General features: G+C 35.8%; 1 protein-coding gene across 1 annotated transcript in view; it reads right to left on the bottom strand.

The window, feature by feature from the left end:
* Positions 1-586: 586 nt before the first annotated feature.
* The window catches only part of LOC150106959 (alpha-tocopherol transfer protein-like), a 33,523-nt gene continuing 8,999 nt past the window's right edge, over positions 587-25,110 (bottom strand). The window contains exons 3-5 of the mRNA XM_090393516.1: positions 17,674-17,870; positions 2,849-3,046; positions 587-736 (exon numbers count right to left, since the gene is read on the bottom strand). Of these exons, the coding sequence (XP_090249642.1) occupies positions 587-736; positions 2,849-3,046; positions 17,674-17,870 (545 nt within the window). The remainder of the gene's footprint in view (positions 737-2,848; positions 3,047-17,673; positions 17,871-25,110) is intronic.

The following is a 25,110-nucleotide window of genomic DNA, read 5'->3' as shown; positions in this document are numbered from 1 at the left end:
AAAAAAAACACTGTTAATTGCACGACCATGAATAAAAATGAAACTCGTTTGTTAATAATTTTTACTAAGTATGTCTCAAATACCATTGGAATACAAATTAAACGCGTGAAGGACATTTTTGCTTTTGATTTATGCATCAATGACAAACTATAAGTGTAGTAATTATTCCTTCGCATTTTCTCTTGAGTGTTTGGCTCAACGGCCTATAATGACCAACTAACATGGCGTCTTTGAAACATGATTAATGTTCTGATGTTGTAGAAGTGGAAGAGGTGATCCTATCTGCGTTGTGTAGAGGATATTAAATGCATGTTTTCTTCTAGCCAATTGCCTGTTTTGTCATGAAGTATGGCTGCTTTAATAAGAAAAAATGTGCGCATTCCGTGTAAAGTAAGACTTTAATTTTTTAATAAAAAAAGAAATACATGTTTTATATTTTTAATATAATTTATTAGTTTTAAATATTTGAGGAGCACAGGATACAATTAATTTTGGTAAATAAAATATGAGATTTAAAAATATGATTGCAAATTATGTAATATCTTCAGGAAACCTGCAGCAACAGAAATAATGTTTCTTGTCGTTGCTATAGCTGGATCGTGTTGTCTTTACCTTTAGAAACTCGACCTTGTCGAAGGGCTTGTGAATAAGGATCACATAAATCACGATTGAAGCGCAATTGAGAATCAATGGTATTTGATGGTTTTCTTTCTGCAGCGCAATTGCCATCAGTGATCTATAGCAGAAGAAAAAAGTGAATGATATATATAATCATCTTCGATCTATTAGTCTGGAGAAATGTATACGTCCGTTAAGCAAAAGACATTCAGCAGCACAAATAACTCACACTAGCCTGACATCTACAGCCATTCCCGTGTATGTGAGTAAATAATCTTGAGATGGAAGTACTAACGACTGTGAATCACTGTTCTTGATTTGGTAACACCTGCAGGCTTTATCATCTTTGGAGGTTCAGCTCAACATGTACAGTGGTCAAAGTAATATACGATGCTAAACTTAATGGTAATGTCTCATGAAGCTTCACGTTAAGCTTGCATAAGATCTGCCGACATACACTGCTAGGAAGTATGGAGGACTGCTTGCTTTATGCGTAGTGCATTATGCACTACGCATAATACGTAATGCACTTTGATGTAGTGCATTATGCAGAATGCACTACATCAAAACCATGTAACGGTATTGAGGCCAAATGATTTAGAGTCATGCTAAATTAACTCTGCCTGTATTTCCTTGCTCTGTATTTTACTTTTAATACACCATGATAAAAAACCAAACAAAATCACCGGGATTAAAAATTAACCCTAATAAAAATTTAAAAATAAATAAAACAGCATTAAAATCTCCATATACATTTGAGTAAACTCAACTTCTGTGTGCATCTTCCTACATATATCCCGACATGCCTCACTGTTCTTGACACAACGGTGAAATAGCAGCCGCCAAGAGCAACCACAGCCCATTTTAACTATCGAAATTTCTATTCACTCTAGAAATGGCTCCTTACATTTCAATGGTTTACTTCTTTGATGGCTATTCAAAATTTTTGAATGGTCCAATAGCGGGGCAAATGGACTTTCCCCTTTGTTACATTCATGTTTCTAACATGCACTTTTGCTATTTTTTGTCATAAACAGTGAGAAATCGATAGTATCAGATTAATTATTTTTCAGTAATTCTGAAAACTGACTTCTGACTTATCATTGAAGTTCGACTTCTGCAGTCCATCTACTTGAAGTTACCATCTAGTTAGGTTAACTATACTGGAACTCGTGGATTTAAACATGTTTGTAGTTCTTACGTAAAAGGAAGATCGCGCATTCTCCACATTTAAATCTCATTTCCCAAATATCAGTTCAGAATTTTTAGATGAGCATAAGGTAACCAAACGAAATCATCTTAGATCTAAGCATACAAGATATTTCTTATTTCTTTAAGTTTAGACTAGTCGTTCGCCATTGTATGTAATGAAACTATTAAACGAAAAGAAAAATCAGTTAGCTCTTCTCGTCTCATTGTAATTACAGCTGGTATTGTTCCTGCAGTTTTGCACAAATCTAAGCTAATGGCTTTGTAAGAAGAAGAAATGTGGAAAAGGTCTGAGATCACATTTAAGCATCTTTTGAGTAAAGAACTTGAAACCCATATATATTTGCAAACTGACAGTATCTGCTATAATAATACTATCGACTTCTCACTGTTTATGACAAAACAAAATAGCAAAAGGCTGCATTTGCGAGAATCTTACTGTACTACAGCGATCAATAACTTAATTATTGCATTACCTTGCATAGTTCTCAATCTAGTTGGCTATTATTATGGTAGAGCACTGTTTTAATAGTTGCTGTTTAAGAGAATTATTTCTTATTACAGATTTAAAGCTCTGTAGGTGTTCGAGGCCCCTTAATCTCTGAAATGAGTGAACAAATCTAGTTGAATCTCATAAGGTAAGAGAGGAAATATTGTTAAGGAAAAACAATGACAGTATTAATGTATGATAGACTAATTTTAAAAACTGAATTCAAACGTACAATGCCTCACGGAAGATATGGAATAACTTAGAATTGCATTTCATAACTTACGAGCATTTTTCCAAGATCACAGCGTTATTTTCAAATTCGAAAATACACCTAGTTCTATTATTATATGTAATAAAACCGATCAAGAATTTTAGGTGTTAATTGCTGTTCTTGTTCTTCTTCAATAAATTTGGCTTTTCCAGTCAGATTTATTTAAGAAGTAATCATTGGGGTTTGTTTGAGGGTAGAAAATTATTGTCCATCTCTTGATAACCATGTGTAACTGTTTCTGAGGACCCTTCCTGACCAACCTCTGAACCATCACTGTCACTCTTCCACGTTGGATATCCATACTCGCAAAACGATTTGTACGTAGGATTCCATTGCACTAACTTTTCATAAAGTGAAATTCCACTGATAGGTTCTGCGGTTCCACCATACTCAGGCGATAAATGAGAAGCTGGAACATACTGATGTAGAGATTTCCAGTTAGTTCCGTGAAGAATCACCTGCAAAAGAAAAAATAAAAGAATAATATCAGTTCATATTTGAAGTAAATAAAAATAACTTAGGGTAAATGCATATGTATATGATTAAATAAAGAAATAATAGGTGAAAGTCCGCGCGGTTAGCCTAGTGGTTATGACTTCGCAACAATACGCTTGGGGAAGGAGTGTCCTAGGTTCGATTCTCGTCGACGACGCGAGGAGCTTAAGGATCTTCCTCAACCATAGCCAAGATGGTCTTGGGCGTGGACAGCAAGGTTTTTTCCACCAGTTTATCTGGGGTTTTTCATCCCGCAAGCAGACAAACCGGTCCAGTGAACACACACGGATTACGTCAGGAATACTGACCTAGCCATAGGTCTGATTCGTCAGCTATGCCTGTTCTGGAGTCCGGATAAAATTTGGGGGGACTGAGATGGTGCCGTACCTCCCCGTAAAGGGGACACACGACCGTCATCTCATCATGCGATTATTATTATTATTAATAAGTGAAAAATTCTATGTAACTATTACGCAAAAACACATCATCCCCATCATGCCTATCAAGGATTTAGGCCTAGAGTGGCCTGTTCCGGCCTTAGAAGTCATCGGTGACCCTTTTAGGAGGACGTCTTGGTTTTCTTTTACCTAATGGCTGGTATTTTAAGGCTTGTTTTGGTAATCTTTCTGTTTTCATTCTTTGAACGTGTTTCATCCATTTATGTTTATATTTTTTAATTTTTCTATTACTGATTCCTAGTTTAATTCTTTCATAATTTCTTCGTTTCTTTTGTGATCAAATATGGTATACTTTGCAGTTTTTCTCATAAACTTCATTTCAGCTGTTATTAATCTTTGTCTTTTTGTTTTATTGTCCAGATTTCACTTCCATACAATAAGAATGGTAGGGCTAATGTATTGTATACTTGTAGTCTGGTTTGTTTTCGAACTAGGTTTGGTTTAAATATAGAGTTAATTACACCTGTTATTTTTAAATATTTTGCAATTTTTACGTTTATATTTTTTCATTTTCATATGTGATCATACATCCTAAGTAGTTAAATGAAGTTAAATGAAGTAAGACCTATTTTAGGTCTTACTGGATCTTCTCCTTTAGAGGCCATAGTTTTTGATTTTTCTGTTGATATTATCATACCATAATCTTTGGATATCTCATTTAGATCTAAAATAGCTTTCTGTAAGTTATCTTCAGAATTTGTAATTATTATTTGGTCATCGGCAAATCTTTCTCCTACTTCTAAAATAAAGTTTTCAGAATATTTTATTAGTTTGTTATTTAAAATTCTGCTATATATTTTGTAACAGGAATTTAGAATACTGATACCTCTATAGTTTTTAGGGTCACCTCTACTAACTTTTTTAAATATAGGAATCACAATTGCCTTTTTCCATTCTATTGGGGGGGGGGATTACTATTTGAATAGATTTTATTTCAAAATAATAGGAGTCTTTCTTTGAACCTTGTTCCTGCATTAATATTTATATAGTTCGGAACGTAGCTTATCTTCTCCAGGTGATTTTCCGTTTTTTGTTTCTTTAAGGCTGATTTCTAATTCTTCTTTAGCTATTTCCTTTTCATTTTCATTAAATGTTTGCCAGTTACCGTATTTAAAATATTTATTTGTCCACAATTCTGTATAGAAATTTAGAAATTCTTCTAATTTCCATTCGGTGTTTCATTTTATGTTTTATTTAATATCTGTATTTAAGTGTTTCAAAATCTTATATATATTGGGTCTTATATTATATAAATCATGTTCTAAATTAGAAACAATTTGTTCCATGATTCTCTCTGTCTTTTTCTGAGTTTTCGTTTAGCTATGGCCCTTATTCTTTTATATTCTATTTCATATTCTAATCTTTTACTGCTTAACCATTTATGATAGACTTATTTTTTCATTTTGATTATGTCTTTGAGTATGTCATCCCATATCTTCAGTTTTTTTCCCTTTTATTGAATTTTTCGGTCTTTCCTAAGCTTTCATTTGTTGGTGCATTTTGTATCGTTTTTATATTAAGCCATTCTATTTCTATTTCTTCATTTTGTTTTATTTTATCTAAATATCGTTAATTCTTTGTTCATATAGCCATTGTATATTTGTTTCATTTAATAGTCTAGTTTTATAAACAAATGTTTTATATTTTCTGTCTGTTCTTATTACTTGTAGCCATTTAGGTGGTAATCTTAATTTTATTTTAACAAGGAAGTGGTCACTGCTTATTTCATATCCTTTGTGAACTGTAACATCAAAAATGAACTTTGATGTTTTTTCATTTAAGATAAAATAATCTAATATTGATTTCCATCCCATTGCTGCCCAAGTATATTTATGTATGTCTTTATGTTTATAGAGAGAATTCATTATTTTAAAGTTATTATAAACGACAAAGTCTAGCAATTTTTTACCATTCCTGTTTAGAGTATGTTCTCCATATATTCCTATATTATTATTAATTTTCGTGTTTCCAATTCTTGCATTTAAGTCTCCTGCTAATATTACATAATCATTTTTATTTATTTTATTATATATATTTTGTAACATTGCATGGAGAAGACTATAAACTGAAATCCCTGCTCTGGATACCAGAGCAAAGATCATAATAACTGATTATAAAATTCAATATTATCCTGTTCTGTTCCTTCTTTTGAGACATAAATAAATTATTGTTAAATAACCTCTATCTATTTTTATTCTAGCTTCTATTATTCTTTTATTCCATAATTTATAATGTTTTATGTGTTTTGAAAGGGAATAATGAATCCTAATCATAACTCCTGCTAGTGCTCTTTGTTCTCTGTAAACTCCACTGTATATTACATTAAAATTTTCGTTTCTGAAGATTCCTTTTAATTTCTTTTTTGTTTCAGTGATTACTGCTATTTAAAAATTTCTTTCATTTAATATTTGGTCTAATTCTTTTTCTTTATATGCTATACGCAAAAATACGAAAAAGAAAAAAGTTAACATATGAAATAACATACAACAGCGTATCATGAAAGTAACTGAGGTCACTCATATACTGCTGTGCGTTGAAATATTTCTTGGATGACATTCCTTACTTCTATTTTCTGTAATATTTGCCTTCATTATTGTCGGTTTTTCAACAATTATAAGCAGCTGGAGTCAGATGTAATAAGAGAATATAGATTGGAATTATACGTGAAGCAACTAAAGTTTATGAGGATGATATATCTATTAATCGGGCCAATAATATCGAGTGAAGGGCAATATGATACAGCCCGGCTCCTGTTAAGTTAATCCCGCTTTAACCTTGTGTGGCGTGTTTCTCCAAAAGGGAGTTCTGATAAACCGAGTGAGCAATTTCACTGCGAAAGGATACCTTCTTATGCTAATGAAATGCTAATTAGCTCCCCTAAGTATGAGATGACTTTCACCGCCAGGTTAAACCCACCATCTTGCTTACTTTAACTCTGAAGTGGGGACATACTCTGCAGTATGTCTGTATCCAGAGCAGGGTGTTCTGTTTCGGTTTCCTGTCTTCCCCGTGCAATGTGACTATGACTCTTCAAGGACATGCCAGATATACTTGGAGATCCAACCTACTCCATTTCGATGATATATCAGTAAAAACAGTAGTAGCAGGCGTGCAGCCAGATAGTAAACGGGACCGAACCAATTATGAACGATTCAGAAAGCTTTACAATCCGCTGGCGCATAATTTCGCTTACACCTACTCTGTCAGGCTCTGCCTGCAGAGGGAATTTGAATAGTGTAGATAGGTGGGAGGAGCTGTGGATGTCATATTATAGGAAGGAGACTGGTTGCTCTCTGTACGGGTGTCATGGTGACGAGACTATCCACTCTTTTTGCATATCATCATACTTGTCTTTCATCCAGCAATGAACCATAAATAAAACATACAAAGAATGATAGCGACTCTGCGATCAGAATAATTCTCCTGTGAAACCTACTTGCATCAGAAAAAGCACAGTATTCCAAACATACCAGAATCCCAATTAAAAAAATCGGTTTCCACGCTACTTTTCAAACGTTTATAGCATAAACTCGAACGTAAATGAATCGCTACATACACAGCAGACCTCCTGCTGTTGAAAAAAAAAAAAAAATTATCCACATCAACCACAGTCCATCTTCAATACCCAAATTACCCAGTTCATGAATCATTTAGCCAAAACGATGGCGTCTTTGCCTTTGTGCAATCCAACACTGCTGACAGAGAACTCTAAATTTAGAATTGCTTACCTATGACCTTATCTGGTTCACTGTCTCTTAATCCTATTCAGTGGTATTATCTTCTGTATTTACCGATCCCAAAATTCTGAAGCCACTCTGACCTCTTCACCTTCCTATTCATGACGTTTAACCTTCTGCAATCCAGAGATTGAAATAGTGAAGTCATCTTCCTAGGTGACCTTTCTATCCATATCTTCAATTGACTCACCTTTTCCTACACCACAGTGCAAGCTGGATGTACTGTGGAAGTTTTTGCTATAAACAATAACCTAACCGAAATCTTATATATATATATATATATATATACACTCGAATTTCTGATAACACTCCCTACTTTTGTATCCTTGCTCTTCTTTTAACGATTTCTCCTTTCAAATGCATTGCAGAGGTCACCACTCCCATCGGCAACTCAGATTACAACCTTGTGCTAGCTTCACACAGAACACCCTCCGTCCAACCATTTCTAACCTCTTGTCCTTTGAAATACAAAAGTACCAAGTGGATTTACTTTCACAACTATTATTCTTCTCTTCGTTTCCATGCTGTGATCTTCACGCAGACATCTGAATTGTGAAAGTCAGAGAAATTATTCTTACTGCAATGAAGATCTTCATATTTATGTTACCCAAAATTCTCTTCCATTTTCCATATCCTGAATCAACAGAAGATATATGAAAGCAGTTGAATGGGGGGGGGGGAATTAAGCTTACCGCTATTGTTGCAACAAGAACCCCAGATTCATACTCAGTCTCTGCTGAAGTAAGCACTAAATGTGAAACAACCATCAGCAAATCCTAAATCCACCTACATAAAGTCTAATACCAGAAACCTCGCCTCCTGTCTTAATGTAAGTTATGCTATGCATTTTGGTCCATTGCAAAGATCATAGGATGCAACTCGTCATCTACGCTTCCACCTCTATGCATCCAAATGGCACCACTGTTAGCGCACTCAAAGATAGAACTAATCTCCTGGAATCACTGTTTTTCTCCACCTACTACATACATCGTTTTCTTCCATGGCAGCAAATGAGCACCGTATGTGTGTTTTTTTCGTCAAATAGACAAAAGAGAATACTAAGTAACATGGAAACAAACACGTCTACTGGCCCCTATGTGGTCTCCGTGCTGTATTCTAACGCAGAGCTCTAGAACTCACTCCTGTCCTCTGTCGCCTCCTCAATCTTCTATTCTCAGCTGGTGCTTACCTCGACACATGTAAGCAAGAAGATAGAAGTCTGTAGTCTAACTAACAACAAATTGCCATCACTTCAATCATATCTAAAATAACAGAGAAAGTTATTTTAGATATTGTCAACTTGTCAATTTGAAGAGCCACAGGACACGCACCATGGAATGATTCGAAGAAATATTTGCTGTAAGTCTAGCCATTTCCAGCTCTTTTGATCGTGTTTGGCATTGAAGTCTGCTTTGCAAACTGCCTTCCTTTGGTGTACTTGCCACCCTCTATAAGTGGATAGAAAGCTTTCTTTCTGTTCGGTCAGTGATTGGCCTTGTGAACAGTCATCAGCCCTTCGAGCTTTGCATCCAATACAAAGGTCGGTTCAATCACTCTCTCTCTTTCTCTCTCTCATACCTAAATGTCCTACTCTCGATCAGTATTAATTCTACTAATACCGATACACTCCATTAAGCCTATTCTTCCAGTAAACTGTATAACTCTCAGACATCTCAAGCTTCACATTTATCGTGAAGTCGAACGATAAACACTGTCCTCCAAACCAGTCTTCAGCGGGGCAAGAACAGGCTGGTCACCTTGAATACTACCAAAAGACACTCCTAGCTTTTAACTTCACAAAAGGGATTTCATCATACCTTCACCTTGCCCTCTGTAATGCATATATCAGCAGACAGGATCAAATCTCTTTCGCTGGACTGGTACAGGACGCCTGGCATAAATACATCACATAAATTACTTATAACTTTTTCAGCCACTAAAAATCCAGAAAAATGTAATTCCCAAATCTGGCAATCTTTAAAATACTGTTTGCATGTTTGAGGTAGTGCACCTAAAACCACCCTAACTATTTTTGGTGCTATTGTGAGGAGAACAATTCGGCTAATAGAAGAATTTTCCTTCATAGACTTACTTCAACCTCTATCTTACAAACGCAATGTTTCAGTTTAGCTCTTGTCTCGTTTAAAATTACTTCCATGGTTACTGCTTCAATGAACTGGAAAATATCATTCCTTGCTTTCTGATGGGCCTATTAAAAGAAGGGCAGCTGCTCAACATCCTTTTTCAATACAACTGCAAACGCATCAACACTGTTTCATCTCTTGCTCACTTACACCATCTATTTTTTGTCCTTCAGAACAGCCTTACTCGTAATGCTTTTCAAAACAAGGTTTAAACCTTGTTTTGAAAAGCCTCTTGCGTGAGGTAAATAGAATAATGCATATCTCCAATCCTTTTGAAATGAGATTGGCTAACGAAAATGTAATGGTATTTTTCATTTAAAAATACCATTACAATTACAATTACTCGCTTCCAAATATTTCTTAAGAATTTAAAATACTTACTCGCTCGTGGTATTTTCTACTGACTACCGGTTTAAAAACGCTTGTGTATAACGTTTCGAAGATCTCTGTGTTATTCACAACATGGAAACCCTTGTGACGAACAGGAAGACCATCCTGAAAATGAAAACATCATTAGGATCTCAAAAAAATCAGCATACATTAGAAGTCTTTCAAAATGGCGCAAACTTTTGACTGTTTTCTCTTCTTTATTTTCCAAAAACTTATTCAAATATTCCGAATCATCATGCACGATGAAAGTATTTCTCCTCCACTCCAAGAAAACGTCGCCGAGCGCATAACAAAGCGCCAATCAGAATCAGCCATTTCAGTAAACTGGAATCAACCTCCATCGTAAATCACCGATGACAGTTTACAACAATCATGTGATTCATTGAGCTGCATCCATCTCTCTCTCTCTCTCTCTCTCTCTCTCTCTCTCTCTCTCTCTCTCTCTCTCTCTCTCTCTCTCTCTCTCTCTCTCTCTCTCTCTCTCTCTCTCTCTCTCTCTCCCTCTCTCTCTCTCTCTCTCTTTTACAAGTTGTAGGAATTTGTGCTGCAAAATAAGAAGACACACTGTATCTCCAAAATGCGGTTTTATGGATCTACATTTGCTGGCTCTTATTTTCCACGTGTAACATACGCCTTTCAAGTTATTTTAAAGAACCAGAAAATATGTCTCATATTAGAAAAGATTCATGCAATTTACCATTGAGCAATAACATGAAACTAGAAGATTTTGTGGTTTGTGGCTCCTCCGTTCATGTGAATTTAAGCTCATTTTTAGGAGAATATTTTCTCCATAAATATGAAAAACGGCATTATACATTCGAGTGAGAAAACTCGCACGCACCCACACACGCATACAGCAGATGAAGTCATTTTTGGTTATATTATTGTTATAAAGATGACTTCAAACGATGTCTTTTAGGAATGAGAATTCTACACTTATTTGCATATTAGAATATCTACTATATAGTTTCATTGGACATTAACAGATGCAATTACAGTAAATCCGCACCTGGGTGATGTGCTATCCATTCATCCATCTAATTTAAAGTCGATCATTTCTTCTTTTCCCAAGAACGTTTCCTTCTATTACTGTTTTGAGAAATCCTTATCTCAAGCGTTCAAAGCATTTCATCTTTCCTCTGTTAATATTATTAACGGATTTTAATGTTCTACTTTATAATTTTAACAATCATGCATTTATTTGCCTCTCAATGAAATCCCCAACAATTTCCTGTCTACCACATCTCAAAAGCTGCTAATTGGTTCAAAATTTGATATCCATAGCAGCTACGAAGTCACAGCTAAATCCAGAAACTTACTCTTTATTTTTGTAGTGATAGATCAATCCTAATATTCGTGGTGCGATTCCTAATATTCTTTGATGTTTGATGGCTGTCTCAACCAACTCTTAACATTGATAATCTTCCCAAATATCCACATTACTTCAACGATTTTCCTATTAGTGTACACATCTTTTTTCAGGACTTTCCCTGAGACTGTTTCCTTCAAGAACCAAAATCTCTTCTTGCAAAGATTGTTTCAAACTCTGTTCTTGCTGATCTCATTAGCTGTGTCTAGGATATGCGTTGGTTCCACCCTGTCATTACACACGATTAATATATTATCAGCATATTGCATATTGCTCTTCCATCTGCCACATGTCCTAATTCTTGTCTTTAGCTCGTGCAGTGCGAGTAGCATTATGTCCTCAGCATAGAAAATGAATATGTGAGCCAAAAACTAGGTTTTATCTTTCGTTCAAGACACTACTTCACCTTTAAACAGCTGGGAACATTATAAAAATCACAAATCCACCCAGCTATCGAATACCGCTCTCACATTTGGAGTGAGGACTCCTAAAAGCTACCTCAGAATGCTTGACTCAATACAGAGGAGAGCAATTAGACTAATAAATTACTCATCTCTTATCAACTCGCTCCCGTCACTTTCACATAGACGTTTAGTCTCTGCAATTTGTATATTCTATAAATATTTCCATGGAAAATGTTCATCTGAAACAGCATCAATAATTCCCCCACTCTGTACAAAACCCATTGGAACACGTACAGCCACCTCCCAACATTCTTTCACAGTGTACCTCGAAACCCACAGAACAAGTTTCTTTTCCTCCTTCATCCCTGCCATTGCCGTACTGTGGCACAGTCTTCCCCCTGACGTATTTCCCAAGGTTAAGAACATACAGGCTTTTAAATCAAATATAAACAAGTTTCTCCTTTCCCAACCCATCACCCATATACGGTACTAACGTACTATAGGTTGACCAGCCAACCTCTCGTATAAGGGCCCAACATTAAAAAAATAATAATAATAAAAAAATAAAATAGGCATTCCTGCCTTCTTGAAATCGATGAATTTGTGGTTACTGTACATGTTAGCTATCACCCTGTGCAGTGTAAATCTGTGGTCACTTTTTGACGGAAAGAAGAATTTGTACAATGCTGATGGACTGCATATAAATGATTTTAGTGTTAAATGTCTGGAGAGAGAGCTTTGTTCACTGAGCATGCTGCTTTGTACATTCAAGGAAACTTAAGCAGTTAGGGTGGAAACAAGTGAGTTTGTATGAAGGCATCCATGAAGTGAGTAAGTGTGAGAATGACCAAGTGAAGAATCTAGTCCCGCAAGCAACAATATTCAATATGGTAGTCAATTCAGGAAGTAAAGCTGGTTGGGGCCTAAAGGGATGTTACAGTTTTTGTATACTAATGCCAGAAGTATCATGAACAAGAAGGAGGAATTTTTGGCATTGGTTAGTGCAACCTTGCTAAAGGGTATAGACATTAGTGAGACTTGGCTAACAGCAGATGGTGTAGTTACAAGGATTGAATGTGAAGGGTTTAGTATTTTCAGGGAAGACAAAGAATACAGGATGGGGGAGGAGTACTGCTGATGACAGCAGATGAATTGCAACAAAAAAGAATACAAGAAAGGAGGGACAGTGTCTGTTCATTTAAAGCAATCTCATATGAGATTAAGTCCAGTAAGACAAAATATACAGTTGGTTGTTGCTATAGCGAGAGATTTCCAGGGATGATCTGGAAGACAAGCATCACCAAATTATTACAATGAGTAGAGGTCGAGTGATTATTATGGAGGACTTCATCTACGGAGATATAGACTGAAAGGAAGAAAGATCACATGGCAGGAAGGAAATACAATTTATACACCTTCTGAAATAATTATAGCCGCATGTGATTAAGGAGTCTAGGGATGGTAGAGTATTGGACCTGATCATAGGTTTAGAAGAGCTATCCATAACTTAGGTGGCAACATTGCCTCCAATTGGTGAAAGTGAAAATGCGGTCTTGACTTGGGAGATTGTAAAACATGAGGAATGTTCTGTTCAGAATGGATATTTGTGGAACTCTAAGGCAGGTGATTAAGACATACTTAGGAAGAAGCTTAAATCTGTACCATGGCATAATACACTGCAGATCAAGGATGTCAATAGTTCATGGGTTATAGTTAAGGATCATCTAGAGGAAGCAATATTAAATTGTATACATAGGGTAAGGAAGGTCATTTGGGTAGGAGTTGGATGAATGAATAATATCATTAAGCACGAGCTGCAGAAGAAGAAACTGCTGTAGAGAGCATATAAAGAGAAAGGCGACCAGGAAACTCATAAACAGTGACGAGCATTGCAAAGAAGGCAAAATCAGATTATGAGAAGAATCTAGCCGAGCAGTCCAATGAAAATCCCAAAGAGTTGTTTCGTTATGTGACAAGTAAGAGGAATATTGACTATGGAAGATTAAACTTAACGAGTGATGAGGGTCACTAGGAGACAGAAGCAGTAAAATAGTTTAGTTACTGAGTGATCACTTTGCAAGATTAACATATGTGACAGACACTAATGTGGGAACAGAGGTGGATTAATTGGAGGTTCTTAGGGTACTGCAGAAACTCAATGCAAATACAGCTGTGGGATTATATATAGATATCAACTCGGGTTTTGCGAGAATGTGGAAGGGAACTGGCAGTACCATTGACTAGTCTCTTTAATTTAAATGTCAGCTCTGGTAGAGCTCCAAGGAAGTGGAAAGATGGCAAAAAAATCATTCCCTTGCATAAGGGAGGTTCGAAGACTGCAGGAGCATATTATAGAGGAATATCAGTAACTCAAGCATGATGGTAAAAGTACTAGGAAAATTGGTAAAAAAAAAAAAAAAGAGAGAGTTCAAGAATGGGTAGATAAAAATATGATATTGTATGAGGGTCAACACGGCTTTCTGAAGGTTAGCCGTGGCTTAGTAATTTACTAACATTTTATAATATAATAGCGTAACAGTTGAGTTGGATAAAGGAAATGGCTAAACGATGATTTTGCTGGATTTTGCAAAGGCATTGACAGAATACTACATAAAACTCTGTTACGCAAATTAGATCAAATGGGGATGGATATGACACTATTTATGAATTTAGGGACACAAAACACACGTGTTGAAAAGATTATTTTACGGATTAATAATAAAATAATAACTTTACGTTTCGATCCCTGTATTGAGGTCTTCAGAAGGATACATGTGTATAAGAAACAAGCTACATGCTGTTGCACACTATACAGGTAAGGTACATCTACGTTGTTAACTAATCTTTTTTCTTAGCCTGCCCTCTAGTGATTAAAAAAAAATACAATAAACTCTGCTAAAATCCTCACGTGCTAGGATTCTTCTGTAATTATACAGAATTTTTTTCTGAACATTCAATAGCAACCTGTACTATACAAATCAAGAAGATAATCGTAATATAACAATATAAACTGTATAATTGCAGAAGAATCCTAGCACGTGATGAATTTAGCAGAGTTTATTGTAGTTTTGATTTTTTTAATTTTATTTTTTCATCAATAGAGGGCAGGCTAAGAAAAAAGATTAGTTAACAACGTAGATGTACCTTACCTGTATAGAGTGCAACAGCATGTAGCTTGTTTCTTATATGTATATAATATACATGTATCCTTCTGAAGATGACCTCAGTACAGGGGTCGAAACGTAGTTATTATTTTATTATTAATCACTAAAATAATCTTTTCAACACGTGTGTTTTGTGTCCCTAATTTCATAAATATGAATTCTGATCACCGTGTAACCTTAAAAGAAAGGGATATAACACTAGTTAAGTTGATAAGAAAGTGGCTGCTGGACAGATATCAAAAAAGTGGTATATGGAGGGTCAGAATGGAGGTGAAAACAGGTGACTAGTGGTGTGCCTCAAGGTTCAGTGATGGGACCATTGCTGTTTAATTTGTACATAAATGATATAGGAAATAACCTGAAAGGAAATATTCAGTTGTTTACTGATCATGCGAAATTAGGTCGAGTCATAGTTTATCAAGGCGATGTGGAGACTTGCCGGACGGGCAAAAGTTAATGGATGTCAGTTTAATGTCGAGAAATGTAAACTTATGCATTTTGAGATAAATAGATTGCAAGCCGTGTATCATATTTATGGCACTGTACTTCAGGAAATAGATGAAGCTAGAAATTTTGGGGTGGTGGTAGTCGGAGAGTTAAAGTTTAGAAGATATACTGCTAAAGTTGCTTAGGTAGATCATAAGATTACCTAGCTATTGAAGAACACATTAACAAGTAGAGATAAGAAAGTTATTATTCCTCTTTTTAAGGCCTTGATTAAGCCCACATTTGGATTACTGTGCTCAAGTCTGCTCTCCTGGGTTTCTTGGGGGATGAGACGCGTTGGAGAGGATTCAGAGGTGAGTGACGAAGTTGGTGAGTGGCCTGTGGAATGTACCATACAAGGAGAGATTGCGGGTGTGTGAATTGCAGAAGTTGGTTGATAGGAGAAAAAGAGGGGATATGATAGAAACATTTAAGTTCCTTAAAGGATTTTATAGGAAATATGTAGGGGAAATGTTTCAGCACTTGGCTAGAGTGACCAGAACAAGGGGTCATTCCTGTAATTTGAATAAATGTGTGGTTAGTAGAGGTGTAAGATTTTTTTTACTAAATTTTTGTTTAGAGAGTTGTGAATAAGTGGAATGGGTTGCCAGAGTCAGTGTGGGTGCTTTTTCTGTTAATGGGTTCAAGGAGACGTATGATAGATTGTGTGGATATATTGAGTCTCCAGCGATGAGTCTTCGGATTCCATGGAGATGCCCGTATAATAATAATAATAATAATAATAATAATAATAATAATAATAATAATGTGTGGAGAAAAACTTCAGTTTATTTAAATGACCGAAGAAAGGTGATAAAATTCATCCACCTTCATCTCACTTCATTTCACTCAAAAACTACGGAGAAGTTCATCAATAGTCAATTTCTACAAACAGCTGGAAGCTTCGGCTAATTAGAAACCCGCAATATGGATTCCATCATTCTCAATCTGTAGTTCATCTACCTATATTCACCACCCACCTCTGGATTCAAACCACAGAAAGGTTTGGAGAAACTTAAGTCGTAGCTGTCGACATTTCTATGTTATTTGATGCTGTAGGTCTCGCACAGTGACTTGCTCAGTAACTTACCATCCTGTGGTCATCCTTCAAACTTCTACAACTAAATCATCAGTTTCCTGTCTGGTCGCTCACTTCCAGTCATGGTAGGTGGATTTTTCTTCTTAGGTTTCCAAACAATCACGATTCACTCTAAGACTCTGCACTTTCTCCAACTCTCATCTTCCAAACATAAATGACCTGCTGTCACTGAACCGAAATCCTATCCAGAGATATACTGATGACAGTTCACTCAATCCTTTGTTCTTATTTGATATACCTTAATTTATTAATATCCAATTACAATTTAAACCGCTGTCCCTTATAAAAGTAATGATCTTCCGACACTTTAGAAATCCAGAGTTACTTAGAATATGGGCCCGAGTTACTTCGAATCTGGTAGCCATCAAACTTTTTAAATGCTTTTTCGTTCTAAACAAAATCTGCCAATTGTATGCAAACAAATATTCAAGCATTCCATGATACTCTAAAAAAAGTCGAAAATCACAAAACTTCCATCACATTCAAATGGTTAATGTGCATTCTAGTTCCTTGTTAAAGATATTGACAACTTCTACCAATTCCCGCTTTCTTCTAGTCCTAGTACATGCTTCCTCTTCATCATCATCTTCTTCTTTTAGGCTGTGCATAGGCACACACCGTACTATGATAAACGTACCAGAAGACAAATCCTAAGGCATATGAAGGCTACTTTTTATTCCAGTAATCTGCTATATCTGTTACTCGCGTATGTTCTTTGGCCGGTTGTGTGTTTTACACGACAAAAAATCTCTGCTTCCTAGGATAGAAATTCCTACATCCTCCATATGAGACATGCTAACTTATTTACGGTTTAAACCTTAATAAGGTATCTTTGCTTCCTGGAGGAATTAGACCCCAGTGCTATCCAACCAAAGGAAAGAACTATATTCGAAATATTTACTATAAATATCACCGTTTCTGGTATTAATAATAGGATATCTTTATTTGATATGAGTCCCACTTATGAAAGGATATAAAGCTAAATTACCACATCGCTTATGAGGATCAGTAAGGAGGATAGTGCATGGTACTGAAGACGCAGTAAGCAGAATGATGGTCTCGCACATGGCAATGACCTTCACATGTCATAAGATGCATTAAACAGCGCTATTATCCATTCTCGCAGTAAGATCTGATCCCACGGCTTATTGGCTGAGTTGCAGAAATGCCTATCTACTCAGCCAACAGAATTAGGTTGAGTAGAATTTTCTTAAGTATATATAGTAATGCTGACTGAATTACTTAGTCGTTTATAGCCTTTTTACAATAATCTTAAAAGTAGAATAAAACAAAACAAAAACTACGATCTTGTTTTGACCCTACGTTTTGCATTACTGACCTGCATTACGCGTATAAAAGGTGTCGCTAGGCCGATTTGAAGCCACTGTTTTAAGTGGCTTAAGGAAAAGCCTTTGTAGTCACAAATCCAATGAACTCCATTGATTGTACAAGGTTCAAACTGAATACACCATTCGAGACACTGGAAAATTGAACGGATAAGAATGGCTAGAGAGTGAGTGGCTGGATCAGTACCACCTAAAATAAAAACAAACAAAATAACGTATCATGAAATTCCACAGAATTAACAGATATTGCAAAGTTAAGGTGAATATTTTTTAAAAAATATATTTAGAATCTCAATGAATTTTCAATAAAGATAGTGAATTTCTTTTCAGATATAAAATAATAAAATATATTTGTGGTTTTATTTTGTTTTATATTTAGAAAAATATTGTTTAGTTTTTATTTACTTTATTTATCTGTTTATGTTTTCATAGTTGTGATTCTGTTATTACAAACCTTTAGCAAATTATTACAAGTATAATTTGTAATAGTTTTGTAGACAGAATTAACGACTAAGCGAAAGGTAAGTAATTAGCACTCAAGGAAATATTCCATCAAAGGTCTTCTAATATAAAAATATCTGAAAATATTTGATTCAACTCATCGAAAACAAGGTGAAAGGTGCGTGCCAAATAGTCAGACTCTGTAATTATAAAACTTCTTTACACTCTGAAAATAATCACGTACGTTATTGCTCTTACCGACAATGTGTGTCGTTACTATTTTAACTACTAGGGAAATGGTCGTTTGAGTGAACATGAAAACAATAAAAACAAAACAAATATTAGAAAAAGAAATAAGTCTCCCAAAGGAAGTAGGAGAGGCCATTTAGTCCTAACGTTTGAAGACAAATATGGGTTCCTGCTTGTTTGTGTCGTGTGTGGCCATGCTTTCTCAAACATGCAGGAACCCATATTAGTCTTCAAAAGTTACTTTGCCCAGTCAGCTACGATTCCTTAGTATTATCTAATATTTGAGGTAGCTGGTCATTTATAGATGACTGTGACACCAGCGATCACGCTTCTATCGGCCTCTAGATGCTCTATACACATGAGTAGGTTTCATGGTTTCAAGGATATTTAAATTTAATTTAAAGGATAATATTATTATTCAGGCTGTAAAGATTATTTATCTCTCCAAACTTTTGAAGAAAATAAAACACAGGCCAATTATAATTATTTAAATCATTTATTTCAATCAATATACTCTCCCTTAGCTTCGATACAGCATTTGGCATGGTCAATTAATTCGTTAAATGAGTTTTTCATATAGGTTTTTGGGATACTGTTGAGGCTCGTGGTTACTGCCGCTTGAACGTTTTCGATGGTGTCGTATCGTTTTCCTTTCATCTGCAAATGATGTCGGGGGAAGAGAAAGAAGTCACAGGGTGCTAAATCAGATGAATACGGCGAGTGATTCAACACACAAACTTGGTTTTTGCTCAAAACCTGTCTCACAATGTTCGAACGATTAGATGGTGGTGCATTATCGTGCAAAAGTGACTAGCTCCTGCATAACGATATTCATGCCGTACGCGATGAATTCTCGCTCAATCGCTACAAACTTCGAGATAAAACTCACCACTGACCGATTGGCCAGGCGGAACGCATTCTTTGTGGATAATACCCTTCGAATCGTAGAAACAAATCAGCATTGTCTTTACTTTTGACTTCTCCAAGCGACTTTTTTTCGAATGCCCCTCTTCTGGTGGTCTCCACTCATCACTCTAGCGCTTTGTTTCGGACTCATACTCAAACTACCACGTTTCGTCACCAGTAACGATCATTTCAAGGAGGTTTGAGTCCTTATGAGCGGTTTTAATGAGGTCTTTGCACAGTTCGATATATTTTTTGGTCGTCGGTCAACTTGTGGGGAATAAATCGCGAACTAAATTTAAGAAGGCCCAAACCCTCGGTCAAAATGTTGTACATAGTTGATTTTGGAATCCCCAATTCATCTTCAATCAATCTCATGGACGATTTCGGGTTTTCTTTGATGAAATTACGCACTTTTTAGATGTTAACATCTCTCAGTCCAGTTTTTGGACGGCCACGCTTTTCGTCGTTCTCAAGCGTCTCAGGACCACTTTGAAATCGCTTAAACCACTCGTAAACTTGAGTACAGGATAAGCATTCATCACTGTATGCTTTTGAAGCATTTCATGCGTTTCGGTAAAACGTTTGCCAAGTTTACCACAAAAGTCAATCGCAGCTCTCTTTTAGAAACTCATTTTCGGACAGCTCGTCAAAACACACTGTCACTCTTGGCACTATAACCTTCTAATGAAGCAAATATCATAAACAGTTGACACAACACTAATGAAGTTTGCCGCTTTTGACGACAAAAAGATACAACAGTTGGCGCCACTAGTTTCTTCAATTTTCGAAAAGTTCAGTTTCTTTTTGGACAGAGGGTGATGTATCGTAGTTCTTGATTAAACTTGAGGCAAGAACTATTATCATAGTTCTTGCCTCAAGTAAAATTGTCTCACTACAGATATAACAAGATTCTTGGTAGAACCGTCTTGTGTAAATGATTACACAACGTGTTATGGTAATTATTTTAAACTGCTATTTAATCTAAATGGTTAAGTTCAAATGGCTGTTCCGAATTTCGGTGTAATAACTGCATGTTCGTCTGACCTATTTTTTTTATAGCGGATATACACACTAAAGGTCAAAAGACACATAAGATTAGTGCCGTGTCTGGGCAAGAAGATAAGAAGAAAGTAGGACTCTGTTCAGATTTTATTTGAACAGCTGAGGGTTGTAATATTTGGGGAAAGCAGAGTAGCGAAGACAGGTCCAAAGCACAGAAAGAGATGGAATAATAGAGTAGGCAGAGAAGTTGGTTCTATAAGTTTCAAGATGGACTGACTGTAGAAAAGGTGTTGGTGAGCATGGGCTCTTATTATAATGCTTTTGGAGGAGAGTGGAGGAATAACTGTGGCCAATACAGTAGAGCACTGTACATGAAAGTATCTGTAGAAAAGGCAGAAACTGCATGTCTCTGAGAGAGGAATTGAAGTGAATATGTGAGAGAGATCATTAATTAGCTGGAATGCCATTTTCTGGATAGAATCGAGCAATCTTATAGAGAATTTTGGTGTACCACCCCAGATATAGGAACAGTATTCCATGGTTGGGAGGATTTCGGATTTATATAGAGCTAGCAGCTGTGAAGGCTTGAAGTAATGGCTTGTGATTTCGCGGCTGCAGAATATCTAGTAGAAGTGTATTTGTGCCAAGAAAGGTCAAAGTTATAGGTCGATCCAAGAAAGGAAGCTCTAGAGGGGAAGAAAAACACGAGTTTCCGAGAGGGGAAAAGTCGTTCCAGCTCTCATATGAGATCAATTAATGCACTATCATCTGAGAAGACTTTATAAATTCTTCACGTCCTACTGGGATTTGAAATCAGTTCTCTCCAAATGGAATATAAGATGTATAAACTCTTTTTCACAAAAACCTAGCACGTGCATTCATTAAAAGCTTGGAGAGTTTTTTTTATTTATTTTATATAAATATTCTAAGCTCTAAACGTACATCTAAACCAGCATTTTCTTCTGAGCAAAATGTTTAAGAATATTTGCAGTTCCCATTTGGAACATGTTTGTCAAGGATTAAACATTTTTCATTGCCTGCAGACTGGATAAGAAATCGGGAATGATAGCGCATTTTTGAATGAAAAATAGAGTAGTTTATCTCTTCCAGGAATCACAGAATTTTCATAAATGCTTTTCAATTGAAGAGATTTTTCCAGTCTCATGGGAAGTTGCATAGTTCTCCTGGTGGAAACTGTTGCAATTATAACACAGCTCAGAGACACGCGTGGAATATTCACTTTGGAATGATCTTCACATCATTTCCTTCGAGAAGCACAGACTATATTCATCATGTTCAAAAAAACATTACGAAGTTATTTCTTTCTTTCTGCTCAACTTTTTTGATATATGACAACAATGTTATTCTTTGCCGTCCCATTTTTATCCTTCAACTGATAAAAAATGCAGATAACATTAAGTCCCACAAGATACTGCGGGCTGGAGATATAGAATAGACTACCCAACTAATGAATGCCCATTTTGCTAATAACTACCAACTTGATGTAAAAAAAATACATAATACTCAGTGTTGATTCTGCACATGGACAAAGGAACTCGGGTGAATGTGGAGCAGATACACGACCTGTTGCATACATTGAATAAGAATTCGGCAATAGAAGCTGATGCGATATCAGCACCGATGTCAAAAGAATATTCAGCTGATCTAGCTGTGCCTTTCACCTTAATATATAATCTAAGTCTGCGCACAGGAAAAATTACACAGGAATGGAAAGAATGTATGATAGTTCTATTGCACAAGGGTGGTTCAAAGACTGATGTGTCTAGTTATCAGTATCTCTGCAGTAGTGGTGGTTTCTGTGTCTGTTTGTTAACTTTGGAAAAGTTAACAAACATACACAGAAATCGGTTGAGAAGGAATCTGTAGTGTGCAATGTACAGTGGGTGATCTTTTTATTAGAGTCATCTCCATAAATTACAGTAACAATTTTACACTTCAACCAGTTATAATAAACGAAAATAAAGACGGAGTTCTTTTTTTTTTAGTAAATAATTATGTTTATTGATTTTAAATATACAGTTGATGTACTGCTGGTTTCATAACCTGTCATATGGACGCCATTTTGTGTTTAGATTCTCAACCGCCACTTGACAGCTATCTTGTTCAGTTGCGTTTGTCTATAAGTTATTGAGGTTATTCAAACGTCTTAATTACTTTTGTGGCGTTCTTGTAATATTTTGACGGTAAGTAGTTTATTTCAAGATTTATATGGTTTATAAGTGTTGTATTGTGTTATTTTATTATTTTGTTTTATTTGTTTCTTGGCAGAGTGTATTTTTACCATGGGAAAGGCCAAAGATCTTTCTCCAATGAAAATTTCAGAAATAAAAACGTTTTTAATGAATACTGAACATTCTCAAAGGAAGATAGCATCAATTGCTAATGTTTCACGAGCATCAGTGGGTCGAATAAAAAAAAATTGATGCAAATATTGAATTGGCAGCGAACGGTTTGAAGAAATGCGGCCGAAAAAAAATTACGACCCCACGGGAAGAAAGAAAAATTAGAAATATTTGCGTGGAAAACAGCACGCCACCTCGTAGGGTTCTTACAAAGCGTATGCAGGATGCTGAGATTAAGATATCTTCAATGACAGCTCGTCGACGCATCGAGGACTTGGTTTTCTCATGTCGCCGACTGGCAAAAAAGCCACTGCTCATACCGGCAGTGACGAAAAACTGGCTACAATGGGCCAAACAGTATCAAAAATGGACAATTGAAGACTGGAAGAAGGTAATTTGGCAATTCCTGAAGTGAAACTTGTATATCTGCTTTTATGATTTAAACGTAATGCGTCTGTAATTTAATTTGACAAGAAACAATTTTCAAAAATTCGTTTCAGCTTTGCTTCTCCGATGAATCCTCAGTTAGGATTTTATCTGACAAATCTGAATTCGTCGTAAGACGAGTAGGGGAGAAATTTAAAGAAGACTGCATTCTGAAACGAGTGAAGCATCCTCTCAGCATCATGGTCTGTTCAGTCATCAGCAGCCAAAGCATTGGTCGCCTGTACATTGTAGAGGGAACAATGAAGCAGGATCAATAAATCAAGGTACTGGAGACCAAGATGCTACCCCAGGTGCAGGTTGGTTCCCGAATAACGATTTCACATTCACGCATGATTCTGTTCCTTGGCATAAGGCAAAACAGTAACAAAATTCCTGAATGACAAAAAAAGTCAAGGTTCTTGACTGGCAGGAAATTCACCGGATCTCAACTCCATCGAGAACCTTTGGGAACTGATGAAGCGGGAAATTTCTAAGAATCTTGACACCAACAAACGCCAATTAATAGAGCGTCTGATTGATGTGTGGCACAAGAATGAATCAATAAAATTAAACTGCGCCAAATATATAGAAAGTATGCCCAAAAGCATCGAAACAGTAATTGAGCCGGCGTTATCAAATATTGACCTCATAATTATTTCTATATACATTTTTTCTTTAATTATATAAGCATACTTTACTTTTTTAAGTGTATCATCAGAGGACTAATTTTAATAAAAACAGTTTGATGTAAAAACATTGACAATGTGAAACTGGCAAAATACCTTTTTCGCACTGTGGGTCTAATAATTTGATCATCCACTGTATGTACCGCATGGGTTAGACAAGATCGTGTTTGAGTAACTTGCGCATGTTCTATAATGATGTTACGTTTGAATTAGGCAACTGGAATGGATACACCATGATCAGGGGCATCTCGTGCATAGGCTGCGGAACTGCAGCACTCCCAATTTTTCTCGATATATAAATATATTTATTAATTTATTTATATTTGCTTGTAATATTCAATTTTATCATCAACAATCCTCTACAATTCGCTTATATTATATAAAAATAATAAAAATCCATCTTGTAGCACTCAGGAGGGCGAAGGACTGTAGCAGCACTGTGTTTACCACAGTGTCATATTGCTACGCGAACGAGCACGTCATAGTGAGATACGAGTTATTAGGTAATGCGGCACTGTCATTGACGGCATGAACGGCACGTCGCGCAGTTCCACTGTTGTTTATATGCAGTTTGCGCCAGTAGCAGAATGTTCATAGTGCTTATCGTGTTTACTCCGTCTCTTTAAATATTTGAACATTACAATTAAAGGACATTACAATTAAATTTAATTGTACTGTCCAAAAATTGTAAATCCATTCTTTTAATTACAGTTAAAGGAATGGATTTTATTTTTAAGTAATTTTGAATTATACTAAACTTTAATTAAATTATACTATAATTTTACCGATAAGGAACAATATTTTTTCATGAAACAAAACAAGAATAATATATTTTACTTTTTATGTAATTTTGAATTATATCAAACTGTATAATTTCATCGATAATAAACAATATTTTTTCATATTTAATTTTTTTTAATATTTACCATAATTTTGATATTTTATCCATACACTGTACTTACAGTGTATATGTATATTTCGAAAGTTGCAGCACCCCCATCTGAAAAATACTTTTCAGAACTGCAATGTACAATTTAAAGTAGCACTTTAATAATGTATATTCACTTAAAATAATCAAAAATAAAATAAAATATCGGTTTAAAAGGGAAGATAAATGGAAGAAGAGGAGAAGGAAGACGAAGAAAATCTTGGCTGGCATACATCGGACAGTGGACTGGCATGAGCTCTGAGGGACTGTTCAGAGTTGCTGAGGATTGCTCAAAATTTGCCAAGGTTATCGCCAACCTCCGATAGGAAATTGCACTCGAAGAAGAAGAATAGGTTTAAAGAAACAGTTATATCTCTCAAAAATATTCACGCAGTGGGAGATCGTGTCAAAGTAAGAACATTTTCTTTG

This window comes from Typopeltis vanoorti, chromosome 5 (assembly GCF_054136105.1).
Source record: "Typopeltis vanoorti isolate ZY-2024b chromosome 5, IOZ_Tvanoo_1.0, whole genome shotgun sequence".
NCBI classification, from domain to species: domain Eukaryota; kingdom Metazoa; phylum Arthropoda; class Arachnida; order Uropygi; family Thelyphonidae; genus Typopeltis; species Typopeltis vanoorti.
Note: the sequence above shows the minus strand (reverse complement) of the source record. Positions and strands in the feature narration are given on the sequence as shown.